This window comes from Meles meles, chromosome 20 (assembly GCF_922984935.1).
Source record: "Meles meles chromosome 20, mMelMel3.1 paternal haplotype, whole genome shotgun sequence".
In the NCBI taxonomy this organism is placed as follows: domain Eukaryota; kingdom Metazoa; phylum Chordata; class Mammalia; order Carnivora; family Mustelidae; genus Meles; species Meles meles.
In genome coordinates, this window is record NC_060085.1 from 57943573 (window position 1) to 57958367 (window position 14795).

The 14795-nt window shown below is 54.9% G+C and overlaps 1 protein-coding gene across 1 annotated transcript in view; it reads left to right on the top strand.

Moving 5' to 3' along the window:
- Positions 1 to 14795, top strand: part of EFCC1 (EF-hand and coiled-coil domain containing 1) — a 50236-nt gene that overhangs the window by 10709 nt on the left and 24732 nt on the right. The window contains exon 3 of the mRNA XM_045989971.1: positions 688 to 971. Within this exon, the coding sequence (XP_045845927.1) occupies positions 688 to 971 (284 nt within the window). The remainder of the gene's footprint in view (positions 1 to 687; positions 972 to 14795) is intronic.

A 14795-nucleotide genomic window follows, 5' to 3' on the forward strand; every position in this document is an offset into this window, starting at 1 on the left:
GCCCCACTCTGCACATTGCCCAGTCACCAGCCCTGAGTGGCAGAGGGCAGGCTGCGCATGGGGAGGGGTGGCGAGGTGCTGCTTTCAGGAGTCATGCTGTGGACAGGCAAGGGCTGGGGGCCTAGGAGCACAAGAGAAGTGAAGGGTGGGAGTGGGAAATGACTCCCGTGGTGCACAGGAAGATGGTCCAGGATCATTCATTCTCCAGGTATTTCTAGAGCACCTACTGTGTGCCAAACCTGGTTCAGGCTTCCGGGACACCGCAGTAAACAAAATAGACAAAACCCCACCCTCAAAAACAGTTTGTTGACCAGACACCAGGGAGGTCTAGAAACACCTGTTTGAGATGCTCAGATTCTTCCTCGACTCCAGGGATGGGGGAAGTCCCAAAAGGTTGAAAGGCAGGAGATGGGCAGAGAAGAGGCGTGAAGTTCAGGAATTAATGCTACCGCGCGGAGATGAGAATACTGGGCTTTGTGGCTCAGTTTCCCCCACCCAGGAAAAAGGGGATAACTAGAGCTCCTGCCTCGTTTGGGTGGTTGCGAGGATTACACCCTGGGAGCGGTAGGCAGTGCGCACAATAAGGCTCACCGCAGGTGCTGGCGGGGGGCAGAACGGTGGCCGCGGTCGAGGCCGGTGGCCGATGCGAGGCGCTCACTGCGGTTCCCGCGGCCCTGTCCCCTGCAGGTCGGCCTCTGGAAGAGCCAGGCGGGCGCGCAGGAGGCTGGGCGCAGCGGGCCCGAGGGCGTGGCGCAGGAGCTGCGGCAGGCGCGGGGCGCTCTGGCGGTGGCCGAGGCCCGAGCGGGGCGGCTTCGCCAGGGACAGGCCGAGGTGCGGCGACGCGCGGAGGAGGCCCGGGAGGCTGTACTGCGCAGCCTGGGCCGGGTGCGCGAGCTCGAGGCGCTGGCGCGACAGGTCCCGGACCTACAGCGCTGGGTGCGAAGGCTGGAGGGCGAGCTGCGGCGCTACAGGTGAGCCGGAGGCGGGGGCGGGGGGGGGGCGGGGGGCGGAAGGTGGGGGGTGGCGGGGTGAAGAGGGACGGCCCGGGTGCCCCAAGTCAGCTCCGGGTCTCTCAGATCTCAGGTGTGCATCCTTCCCGCACACACACTGGATCTCCTGTTCCTCTGTTCGTTCACGTCTGTCCTTGGGTCCCTCCGCTCCCTCAGCTGTTCTTCCACTCACCCGGCCATTCACGTGCCCGCTCACGCACAAAGGCCTTCCACTTGCCCATTCGTGGGTCCCAAGAGGATATGGTTATTATTTTTATTTGTTCTTTTACCGACATAATAACGATGATGACAGCCCACAGTCGCTGAGCGCTTGATTTGTGTGCCGGGCTCTGGGCTAAGCCTCATAACAGCCCTGTGAGGTGGGTCCCACCTCATCCCCATTCTACAGATGAGGAAGCAGATGTACAATGATCCCTGGTCCTAGCCACACAGGCAGGAAGCTGGGCGTGGGACCAAGTCTCAAATCCTAGGGGCCTCTGCCAGATGTGTGACCTTGGGCAAGTCACTGCCCCCTCTTGGAGCTTCTGTTTCCCCCTTTGGTAGAACACAGATTGGAGTCCCTGGCCAGGGTGGCTGTGAAGAGGCAGCAGCGTCCTGCCTGGCACACAGTAGGTGCTCAGTAAACAGCTCCTTCTCCGTTTTGAATCACAAGGCACACCTGCTTGCCTAATATCCATGCTAACTAGGAACCAGCTGTGGGCAGAGGCTGTGCCCGGTGGCAGGGAGGTGACTGGGAACAAGGCAACCCGAAATCCCTGCTCTGAGGGGCTACTACAGAGCGCGTGAGATCAGCATTGACTGGGCATGAACTGGGGACGGAGCAGGCCCTTCGCCATGCTTGCTGCAGGTTCAGCCAGAACCTGAGGGGACACTTGTGCTGAGAGCTGAGAATAGGATGCTATGTGCCAAGATGGGCCCAGGAGAGGAGGAGGGGAGAAGAGGAGAGTGTTCTAGAAAATGGGAACATTACACGCAAAGCCCTGAGACAGGAGGGACCATGGCACATTCCAGAAACTCAAAGGAGGCCAGACTGTCTGGAGGAGGAAAACTGGAGAGGCCAGGCCTTCCAGGGCCTGGAAGCTTGTGCGAGGGACTTTAATCTTTCCCTCAAAGACAGCATGGAAGTTTTCAGCAAGAGGGTGACAATAATTAACTGATCTGCATTTAAAAAAAAAATCATCCTGGCTACAGTTGTGACAAAGAGGTGGGAGGAGGGGGAAGAACCAGAGACAGTGGGGAGTCCACTGAGGGGGTTGTTGTCCGCCTCCAGCCGGAAAGGAAGGGGGTCTGGCCCAGGCTCGTGGGCAGGGCAACCAGAAAGGGAGGCTTTGAACCTAGCCTCTTAGAGGAGGGCCTCCTCCTTGAGTTCGGAGGTGCTCACAGCTGGGAGATGAGAAGCCACGTTGTGGAGAAGGCCTCCACGAAGAGGCCCACCCTGGGCCAGCCTCCTGCAGCTCCAAATGTTTGGATAGTCGCTTCCTGTTTGCATAGCTGATCGCCTCAAGAGCAGGGCTGGCTGGCTTGGGGCCCCATGTCCAGCCTTGGAACTTTCTCCAAGAGGAGAAATAAAGGGTTTCTTCTTTGTGATACCCTAAAGTAACTGTCCTCTACAGCCTGACCTAAGAGCCACTGTGAACATCCAGATAGCGCTTCCTGGTAGAAAAGGTGGATTTGTCTCCGTGGTGCCATTGAAGCCTCACAAGAACTGTGCAAGGTAGAGGTGTTATCCCCATTTTACAGATGGTGGGAGGTGAGACTCTGAGAAGTGAACTAATCTACTCAAGGCCCCCCAGCCAGAAAGGGGAAAAGTAAGTTCGGCCTTGCCCCTACAGCCTGTGCCTTTCTTTCTTTCCACCTTACCATTTTGTTGTTCCTGACGCACAGTTACAAGATGGCTGCCACAACCCCAGGCCTCATGTCTGCTGTTCAGGCGCGAGACAGACGGGCAAGATTGAGGGTGGGGAGGATTTTCTTCAAGTGAGCTTTGCCTTTGTGTTCAGGGAGAGATACCCCTACCCCATCAGAATTCAGACCTCCATCTCCTGGGCCAGAACTGTGTCACATGGCTGCTCCTGTCTACAGGAGAATCTAGCCATTGTGATGCCCCAAACACAACTAGGTTCTCTTGGTGAGGAAAATACCGCAACGGCCCCAAGGAGAGGCCCAGTGTATGAGAAAACTGGGGGCCAGAGATTGAGTGACATCGCGCGAAGGCCACAGGCCACAGCGAGATGGCTTTGTCCTTGTTTCCCTGCCCCTATACAAACATGCCGGCAGGAGGCAGACCTCCTCTGCCCGCTTTCTGTGGGCAGAGTTTGTGGGCTGACTTGCCCCAAAGCTCTCCTTCTTTGAAGAGAAGATAGGGGAGGGCACAGAACAGCCAAGGACTTGCACTGGGCATCACCTGTGTACCAGGCATGATGCCAGACCCTTTCCCCACATTCGCTCAAAGGAGCCCCTCAACTGGCCTAAGAGAAAGGTGTTACGATCTGCACTTCGCCAAGGCCAGAGAGGAAGCAACCTGCTGGTGTGGTACAGCAAGTGACAAGGCAGAATCCAGACCTCAGCCCAAAAAGCCCAAAGCCATATACCCCAGGCCAGCCTGGCAACAGCGCACAAGTCCTCCCCAACTCCCTCAGTCCAGCCCTCCCCCTGAAACACCTGCAGGACCTTTCAGAGCCTGCAGAAGGGCTGGAACTCAGGTGTCCCCTGTTTGTTAAGCTGAAACCCCTCCCTCCGTAGCCTGACCCATTGGGCCTGCAGTCTAGAGGAGCTGGGGGCTGGAAGACGCACCACACCCCAAAGACTAGAGTCCCAGCACACCCTTTTAAGTGACGTCACTCTCAAATGCCTCCCGGTGTTCTGCAGATGTGTCTTTGGGGGGAAAACCATGCAAGGACTAAAACCCCTCCCGGGAATGACAGCTTGAAGCCATTTGTTAGAATGAATGACCCGACACACTTTTCCAGCCATGTCACAGAAACTGACCTGCTCTGATCTTCTCATAACCCTTGGAAGCTGGTATGATGCCACCTTTTTTCAAATGAGGGAACAGAGCCCTGCGGGTGGTCTTCTAACCAACACTTGGCTGTTTCTGCACCTGGGGAGTCTCCCAACTCCGAAAAAACGTCCTTTCCCCTTCTCTGCCGTCACCTTAAAATAATATCTCAAAGACTCCCTTGCTCATTTCCTGGACTTCCACGTACTTCTTTTTCAAAACTGGACATTCTTTTCCGTCCCTCCCAGTCCTCGTGTTGTGGTTTCTCTCCCGTCCTTCATCTCTTTCCCATTTAAACATTCTTCTTTTCCAGTCTCTGTGGGATTGCCGTGACATCTGAGCTCTCCCTGGTGTTTCATCTCTGCTCTTTCTGTGATGATGACAAGTTCTCCGTGTGCTATTGGGATCGTCCACGGCGAGCCCCTCCCTCTTTGGCAGAAGCCATGATCCTGGAGAATCCACCCATCACCAAGGTTGTGGAATTCCGTCCAGAGCTGTCCCACCAGGACCTGATTGTAGGACAGTTTCTAATTTCATTTCTTGGCTTCAAGTTTCATAACTACATCAGGAGAAATTGAGCTCCCCCGTACCAGGGGCTACCATCCCAAGGCCAGAAAGTAGGGTTTCTCTCACCTCTGTTCCTGGATGAGACAGCCCCTGGAGGTCCCCCAGCGTCACGCTGGAGCCTCCTTGTATGAACTCACCAGGCGAGGTCTTTCGTACCTATCCCCATTGGGCATTAGAACCCCAGTCTTGACCCCTCTCTGGGTATTTCAGGTCTATCTCCTGCATCCCATGCAAGCTGGAGGTCTTTCCTCCTTGTTCTTGACCGTGGCACTGCCTTCTTTTTTTTAAGGTGTATTTATTTATTTATTTGAGAGAGAGAGAATGAGAGGACAGAGTACAAATAGCAGGAGAGGGAGAAGCAGGCTTCCCACCGAATAGGGATCCCAACCTGAGCCAAAGGCAGACGTTCAGCCGACTGAGCCACCCAGGCACCCCTTGGCTCTGTATTCTTTTAAATGGTTATATTTTGTCCAGTACTTCTGTGTATTTGTACATGGAAAGGGAACCTTCCCTAGCACGTTGATGCACCATCCTGGCCAGGAACATAAGAGAATGGACAGTAAATATTTAAGCAATAGGGATACTCACTTAGTTCCACGTTTCGTATGCAGCTTCCATGGAGAAAGTGGATACCTCGGGTGACCAGGAAAGGCACAGATGTGCCCATTGCCCTCGGAGGCCCTCGGAGGAAGCAGGTCATGAACACGCATGTTAGGACACAAATGTGCTGGGTGCAGAGGGCCCCAGCTGTGGGAGTCCCAGATCATATAGAAGTATTCCAGGAATAAAGCGCTCTTCAGGCCCCTTGGGACCAGGCAAAAACCCAGGGGCTCACCTGACCCAGCCCAGTTGGCCAGGAAGGATCACCTGTTTCATCACAGCAGCGTCAACCTCTGGGCTCCCGCTTCCCACAGCTGGATTCAGTCTCTTCTTCTAATCCCACAAAATAGTCTCTCCTCCCAACACATTTTTGAGCACAGGAGACCTAACTGATGATTTGGGGGGTGGGGATACAGATTACATTACAATGATAGTTTTATATGCATAGTTGACATCACGATTCATAAGATGTCGTTTGACCCCACATCTAACAGGGGTGTTTCACTGTTACTTCTCCCAAACTATACCCAGCCACTCTTCACCTTTCTCTTCTCTGTTTTCTCTTTCTCCCTAGTAGCCATCTCTCTTAGATGAGTGCCTGAAAGCCTGCCTCTACCTGACTTGGGTTAAAAAAGAAAGGCCATCCAGCTTCAGGCATGGCTGGATCCAGGTACTCAAATAATGTCACCAGAATATAGAAGCTCTGCTTTGCTCTTAGGGAAGTACTTCCCCCTGGTAGCCTTAGGGGCGCTTATCTGTTCAAAGCTCTGAGTCCAGTAGAAAGATCATCTCTCATCTGAGCTGTCCCCACTGAATGCCTGTAATTGGAAATTATTGAACAACTTGGAAACAGGTTCATCCCTGAACGCATCAGGGTGGCCAAGACAATTTGACGTTCTGATTGACCAAACCTTAGTCACATACCCACTCCTGGAGCCACAGCCAGCCCCACTGAACTCTGGGACTGAGCTCCTCCCAGGAGAATCAAGGAGGAGCCTAGCCCATGTGTGTTAAACAACACAAGCCTCTATCTGGAACCTGTGGCCTGACTCCCTTCTCTTGTCTCAAAAAACAGGCCACCTGGGGCCACTGGAGACTCTCCAGATGGTGGAGGCCCCAGGAGGAAGCCTGGTAAGACACAGAACAGGCTTATCTCAAAGTTGGCTTTCCCAGGGTGCTGAACGCTTTGGGCTGGCTATAGGGGCCTGCGTCCTCCCCAAAGTAGCCCGTGTTGGCATTTTTCTGGGCCAGCACTCAGCCCCGGGCTCACAGTAAGGTGGCGAATGAATGGAGGCATAAGCCTGCAGCTGGACTGACCTCGTACATATCTTGGTGAGGAGGGGGTGGGCATATGGGACCCCAGCACAAGGTGAGCCCTGAGCGAGTGGTCTGGCGGACAGACCCTGCTTCAAGGGGAGTGGTGCTCCCGGAGGAGCTGCCCTTGACTGGGGTGACTGGGGGTTTCGGGCATCTCCACCTTCTCTGGAAGCCTGGGGTGTCGGCCATCTGCCTGTCCCAACTCTGCACTGAGGGACAGCCAGGCCTCCAGGACACCTGGGCAGGCAGCCTGAGGCCACCACCACTGGACAGGGGCTGGGCTCAAACTCACAGAAAAAGAGACTGAAAAACCCAGCTCAGCTGGAGCAGGGAGGAGGGACCTCCGCCTGGCCTCTGTGGCTTTGTTGTCTGGGAGGGAAAGATGAAAAGGCCTGCCTGGGGGGCGGGGGAGGGCTGCAGGCTGCATGTAGGAGGACAGCTCATTTGGCCCGCCACCATGGAGGGGACACAAAGATGAGGCCGTTGGAGGCACACCTCCTTTCTTCTGCCCCAGTGTAGCAGCCCAGCCTGACCTTGGGTGGGTGGAGGGAGGGGGTGGGCCGAGTCAGCAGGTCAGGGGAGGGAGGCAAGCCGACCTGCAGGGGCATGGGGCACCATCTGGAGCTGGGAGGAGTCTGGTCATGGATTCCATTAGTCTTGGAAGCAGGTGTGTGGGTGGCCGCTGGTGGGAACTGAGGCCTTTCTCTCGGGGACAATACCCGGGGCTCACAAACGGGCAGTTCGGGTCAGGCACTGGCTGCACGCTCTGGCCTGAGACCTTACACAGACAGGCGTGGCGGGTGGGGGCCTGGGCTCAGGAGGCCCAGCCTGACCCGGGTTTGAATCCCCGCTCTTCCACATATTTCCTGTGGGGCTTTGAGCCCTTCCCTTTCTCTCCATTAGCCCTAGCCTCCTCACCCACCAAGTAGGCGTGAGGGTCTCTTCCTCTGGGTCTTGGGGTGACTATCCAGTGAGACATGGGGACACAGTGGGGTGTAGGAGCCAGAAGTGGCAGCAGCTCTGGGAGTGTGGCCTGCAGCAAATTATTCTCATTTCGTGAGCCTCGGTTTTCTCATCTGTAAAATGGGGATGACAAGAATGTTACTACTAATAATAATATCCACTTCCTAGGATGTATGAAGATTCAGAATGCTAATCTGTATAAAGTATCTAGCACCGAGAGAATGCTTAATAAATATTGAAAATTATTATTATTGATTCCTCATCACAGTACCCCCCCATCATTAGTAAAGGTGGTGGTGGCTGGTATTGTTAATATCGGCAGAGTCCGGCCCCTAGAGAGCCTTCTATCTGTGGAGACCCCAGCAAACAATGGACAGTTTCAGCTGGTTGTAGACAGGATGCTAACCGAGTGTAGGCAAGCACAGAGGAGGCATGAATGACTGGCTAGGGGTCAGGACATCTCTCGGGGGAATGCCATCATCCAAGATGGGTGTTGAAGGATGAGTAGGAGTTTTCTCAGGCGTTGCAAAGGCAGGTTTCTTGGAGATGTGAAGGACCCTGGTGCCTCCTGGGAAGAGGGAGAGGTACTGTGGTGAAGGGTTCAAAGTGGAAAGTGGCAGGAGCAGAAGCTGGGAGGCAGGCAGGGGGTGGCAAAGAATCTGAGCACCAGGCTGAACATGTGGCCTTTACTGCAGACAGCGAGGGAGATAGAGAAGGGCTTATGCAAGAAGCAAAGTAATCAGATTTGAGTTTCACAGATTGAGCTTCCCTCTGGCTGCATATGGAGGACAGATCAGGCAGGAGGGATGACTAGAGGCAAGGAGGCAGGTGACGAGGATGTATTTGGTCCAGAGGGAGAGGACACAGGCCTGACCTCCAACACCTGAGAAGGGATGGACCACCAGCCCCATACCTGGAGGCCTTGCCGGGAGCTGGGGGAGCCTCATGCCTGCTGTTCTCTATTCCAAGACAGAGCCTTCTGCACTCCAATATCATCGTGGGCATGCCAGAAAAGCATGGGATAGACTGAGAACTCAGACCTCAGAGGTCAGAGGGTGAGCATCCTGCCTCACGATTCTTACACGGGTTGTGTTTATGGTGACAAATTCAAAGGAGCCCATTTCAGGATACCACCAGGCATGGCCCAAGGTGGGTGGGCAGTGTTCTGTGAGTGGTTTCTCCCGACTGGTCGGGGTCCCACCAAAGCGCATGAAGCCTTGAGTTGGGGGAAGAGGGGAGGGTCACCAGACCTTTTATCCCCCAGCTACCTCCCTCTGAAATTGCAGCCAGAGTTTGCAAAGCCATCCTTAGCAAGCCATACCACCTGGATCTCAATTCAAGCTCCAGGTACAATTTCGTACCACCTCCCTGAAGCCTCTTGCCACATGGTCCACAGGTCATACCCTCTGGCCCGGCATTGCATGTGGGTGGTCACACCACATCTGTGGAAGGGTGCCATGCTGCGGGCAGCTGGGAAGTTGTCCCTAGTGCTGGATTGATCAGTTAGGGATGTTTTCAGCTACAAGCTGCAGAGATCTCACCTAACAGTGGTTTGAATGTACTGGGAGTTTCTTGTCCACACCTCACCTAGAAGTCCGGGAGTGGCTCCACAACCCTAAGGAAGGCAGAAAGAAGGGGGACATCTTGTTCTTTTCTGGCCAGAAAAGCAAAACCTGCTCAGAAACCACTGGTGGATGTCTACGTGAACGCCGTGGCCAGAGCAGGGTCACAGAGGGCCAGGAGAGCCCAGAGAATGAGACAGGCCTTCTCAGCCCCAAGAATGGAGACAGCTGGGCAGAGGAGCCATGACGTTCTTTGATTAATAGTATCTCCCAGAGAGGTCAACCCTCATTCAAGTGCATGCCCCAGCTGGATTTCTCTGAGGACAGCGCTGAGGCCACACTTCTGGCTGACAGCCCAGGGTCTGGGGCTTTGTGCCCCAACCAGCGGGAGGGATCTGGACTGTACCAGCTAATGTGTGCAGTCGATGTGGCCTTCAGAGAGGAAGCTGGAGCCCACAGAGGGACAGTGATCTGCCAAAGGTCACCTGGTAGGAGAGGGCACAGCGCTCAAGTGTCCCAGAGTCTGAGGCTGTCTGTGCTGCTTCCTTTGGGGGGTTCAGAACAAGCTTCAGTTCCTGTGTCTCTGGGGTTAGATTAGGGGATGGGCTCTGAGATCCCCAGCTTTCAAGTCCCACCTTGTCCAGGTCCAAGCCAGGTGGGGTCCTGGGGCCTGCACATGGGTTCCAAGTGGACCAGGGTCCTCAGGTCAGAGCCAGCCACACACAGGACCCAGGGTGGCCTGAGGGGCTGGAACCGGTTGCCTTTGGCCATGACCTGCCTTGTCCACTTACCTTGATATGCTGTCTGTTTCTTTTGGTGCCTTGATACTTCTTGGGAAACTCTGACTCCACCTGTTTGTGCCTTAGTTTCCTCACCTGGAAAGTGGGGTTCATTGTAGGGCCTACATCATGAGGCAAGAATTCAACGGGATCGAAAAGCACTTCACGTTGTGTCTGGCACGTACGTAGCACTCACAGATGTCGCTGTCGGGGGTTGGCCCTCTCGCGGCGGGAGACTTCTCATCTGTGGGGGGGTCATTCATGCATCCACTCCACACTCTGGAGCAGACTGAAAGCCCCGTGCCACCAGCACACTCCACGCGTCCTGTATCCAGCCTGTCCCCGCTTGGCTTTACTCATTCCTGCTCCACATAGTAGGGAACATGGCCGCAGTGACCCCAGATTCACTGCTTTTCAAATTTGGTGGCCCAACCTACTGCTTTCCAGTACCTGTGCATAAAGTCCCAGGGAAGAGGGCCGGCTGACCCAGCCTGGGTGACAGACCCAGGGCTAGGGTGCCTGAGGCAAGGGTGCTGGCATACTCCGTGGGACCAGGGCCGGAACGCGCTGCCACCCTGCAGTCTGGGGAAGATGGGGGCGGGGCCGCTCTGCAAGGCCATGAGGGGGCTGTTGCCAGGAGACAGAAGAAGGACGCAGGTCAGACAAAACCAGCAAACGTCCAGCCAGGGAACTTCCTTTCTGGAAGCGAAAATCCAAAGAAATAGAGAGGCTGTAACATGGCACCCAGCACAGGGCAAACAAAAGAGCGGACGTTTGGGCCTCAGAGCCAGATGTTGGAAGTTTTTTGGGAGTCTGTTGTGTAGCATCGTATCGTGATGTTCCAGAAAGTCAGAGGTCCTGGTACATGTGGATGGCTCCCCTCCTCTAGGGTGGTCCCATCCACATAAGAATGTGCTGCCTACCCATGAGGAAAGATTGGAAGAAGAGGCCCTTGTCTGGGGGGAGGCCTGCTGTACCTTGTTGCTCCAGAACCAGGATCCTGCCATTGCTTGGGCTCAAGTTTTGGGGGCTAGAGATGGCTTCTGCCAGAGGCCCAAGCCAGAGAAACTCTGGAGCACCATGGTCTCTGGGATGTTCTGATGGGATGACCTGGGGTATATATAATCATGGTGCCCTTGTGTAGAGGAAACGGTGAGAAATAAATGTATGCTTTTTTCGAGGTAGAGGGACGACTATATTATATTGGAGATTTGTTGCTAATGACTGAAAGTAAAGCCAAACTGCTTAAATTTTAAAGTCAGGGGCATTGGGGCATCTGGATGGCTCAGTTAGTTGAGCGTCTGACTGTTGGTTTTGGCTGAGGCCATGATCTCAGGATCCTGAGATGGAACTCTGTGTCAGGCTCTGCACTCAGTGTGGCAGTGTGTTTCCTCTGTGCCACACAGAGTATCCAACCTGCCTAGCGTCCGTCCTTGTTCTAACTTCTTCCCTCAACTGGGAACACACTGCTACTGGAGATTCTCTCTCCGTCTCTCTCTTCCACCTCTCTCTCAAAATAACTAAATAAATCTTGAAAGGTAGGGGGGCATTATCTACGCATAAGCTTGAGAGTATGGCTTCAGGCATGGCTGCATCTAGGAGCCCAAACAATGACACATGGAGTCTATCTCTTATCTCTCTGCTTTCCTCTAGTTGGCTCCACATTCAGACATTCTTCCTATACCGGAGCAGACAGCTGCCGACACAGGACGAGCTCCCATCCTCCCAGTCATCCCCAAGAGAAAGCGCTTTTCCTTTCTAGTAGTTCCAACAAAATCCTTAGATTCGCTTTGATTATCCTGGCATGATTATGCCCATCCTTGAACCAAGCACTGACACCGGGGACATGGAATGTGCAGACTGGTCCAAGAGGGGGTCCTGTAACTACTCTGGACCAATTTCCGTGATTGACCAGGTCTGGGTCATATGGTATAAGGTGGATTCTCCCTAGACTGGAAGCTTTTTGCATTCTCCACCCCACCCCAGTAGAGGCGAGTGGGAGCCAGAGATGAGGGCCATGGAGAAGCTCTTCCCAGACCTGAAGGCTCCCTTCTTCATGATTTATTTTCACCCTTCATAGCCCCCCATGGTACCCAGCACCCTTCTTTTCTGTCCCTGCTGCCACTGAGCCCAGCAGAGGGCCAGGCCCAGGAAAGACAAGGGTTTCTTCCTGACTGGCAAGTGTGTGGACTGTCAGAAACAGCCGGGGTTTCCCCTGGTCTGCTCTGAATGGGGGGCGGTGGGGACTCTTCTGAGAGGACTGAGGTGAGCTGGAGAAGCTTGGGGCCAACAGCGGTGAGAGACCCAGTGAGAGTGGGGGACAGAGATTCTTCACTTAGTCTCTTCACAATTTCTGTCAGAAGTAACTACTGACTTTTCTTGACTGACCCAAATTTTGTCACATCCCCAGAGAGTACCGATGCTGGGTTGGCCACCATGACCAAGACAAAGTCTCTGCCCTCATGGGATGGACCTCTTCACTGGGGGAGACAGTAAAGAGGATGAATGAGGGGGAAGGGAAGAGGATGAATGAGGGGGAAGGGGGAAGGGAATGAGGGGGATGAATGAGGGGGAAGAGGATGAATGAAGGGGGAATGGGGGAGGCTTCTTGACTGTGGCCCTCAGGGAAGTGTATCAGTGAACTTGACTGCATGACGAGTACCATGGGGTGGCTGGCTTAAACAGACATGAATTGTCTCACGGTTCTGGAGGTCAGAAGTCCTGGAGTCAAGGGTCAGCAGGGTTGGATCCTTCTGGGGGCTCTGTAGGAGAATGTGTTCCCGGCCTCTCTCCTGGGCGTGCAGATGGCTGTCCTCTCCCTGTGTGCTCGTGTAGCCCTCCCGCTGGGCGTGTCTGTGTCCTAAGGTCCTCTTCCTATAAAGACGCAAGTCAGATTGAATTAGGGCCTCCCCAGTGACCTCATTTGAACTTGATCACCTCAGTAAATACCCTGTCTCCAAATACAGTCACTCTCTGAAGTGCTGGGTTGGGGAGAGAGAGGACTCCGTATGAATTCAGTCCATGGCAGGAGGCTTCCTTGAGGAGCTAACATCTGAGCCGGGATCTCAGAGCCCACCCCTCTGAGTCCTGCCAGGTCTCCAACCCATCTGCTCCCCACCAGCTGCACCCGCCACCCACTGGGCCAGCACCAGCCCGGATGTAATTGCTGTCCCTAGCTCCCCGCCAGTCCACCAGCCACAAAGTGGCTGGGGGTGGGAAGGAGCTTTTCTAAACCCACATCTAACCCCGTAGCTTCCTGTTGTCCTTAGAATAAACATTGGCCTCCTCACCGTTACCATTGTAGCCCTGCGTGATCTGGCCACTGTCCATGGATCCGGTCCCAGCGTCTTCCACTCTGCTCCTCTGGCATTCAGTTCCTGCCTGCTGTCAGGCCTGCCCCACCTAGCCCACGTCCACACTGCCAGTCTCCTCCGCCAGGGCTTGCTTTTTCAGAGGCCCTGCCTCCATCCAGTCCGTGCCTCTGCTGTCTCTCACAGCCCCTGGCCTTTTCTGTCCTTAATGTACTTTTGTGATGACATCATTCATATCTGCGTCCCCCAGGGGAAGGTAAATTCCATGAGGTCAGGGCTGTTCTGTGGCTGAGGGCGGGATCTCTCGCACCCAGGGCAGCAGCAGGCTCAGTAATGCATCTGTCCGATGAATCACAGGATGGAACTAGCAGCCAGCCTGGCAGACGCCTCTGGGGACTCCCCAGCGGCAGCAATGAGCCCCCGATGGGTCCCCTTGCACCTGCCACCCCACCCCAGTAGAGGCAAGTGGGAGCCAGAGATGAGGAGCCATGGAGAAGCGCTTCCCAGGCCTGAAGGCTCCCTTCCTCACGATTCATTTTCAGCTCACCCTTCCTACTGTTGTTCTCTTGTTTTCACATGCTAGTCTCCGTTTCCTGCCAGGGAGGCTTCGCTCAGGAAACGCCAGGCAGTCAAGGAAGCCCGTAGGCCCTCCGGGGCAGGCTCCACTGCCTGGTCCCCTGCCTGGCAGCTGCCCCCCTCCCCACCCCGGCCCCCTCAGCAGGCCCTGCCTGGGCTCTGGATGTCCTGTCTACCCTGCGGCTTCCCAGAGCTCACAGAAAACGTGAGTGGCTTGGATGGCTGAAAGCAGAAAGAGAAGCAAACACAAGTGACATTTTCCATCCATTCTATAAAGCTGAGCCGGGGTGGGGGATGGGGGTGGGGGACGGGGGTGAGGGACAGGGGCTGTGTTAGGGGGTGGTCTGTGGGGGCGAGGTCAAGTGGTGATGGTCTTCTGTTGGGTCACCTTGAGGTATCCCTTGGTGACAGCCCCAAGTTGTCCAAACAGGAATCTACACTTGCTGTGAAGGCATTTTGCCAATGTTATTTAAGCCCATCATCAGCTGACTCGCAGTAAGGGAGAGTATCCTGGGTAATCTGGGTGGGCCCGATTTCATCATTTGAAAGGCCTTTAAAGCAAGACAGAGGACTCCCCTACAAAAGAGAAGGGGTTCCGCCTGTGACCAGCCTACCTGTGACCTCCTCCTCCTATGGATGGCACACTGGTCGAGCCAGCCCCGCCATCACAGAAGCTTGTGATAAGGCCCTTGAGACAGCGCTATAGCTAAGCACATAGACACAGATCAGTATTCCCCACTGGCCCTGCTTCTGCATCTGGACACGGACTCACCCCAGGGCTGATGCTGAGAGAAGCAGCCCTAAGAACACAGGCCAGCGTTTCTGAGCTCCTGCTGGGCACGAGACACCACGCTAAGGACTTCCCGTACACAATCTCATTTAACCCCCAAGGAGTGCTGTGAGCCATTTTCAGTAACAATGCTTTAGGCTGCAGGAAACAGAAAACCCAACTCCAGGGGCGCCTTGGTGGCTCAGTTGGTTCAGCGTCTGCCTTTGGCTCAGATCATGATCCCACGGTCCTGAGATCAAGCCTCTCACTGGGCTCTCTGCTTAATGGGAAGCCTGCTTCTCTCTCTGCCTCTCCCCACCGTTTGTGCCTTCTCTCTTTCAAA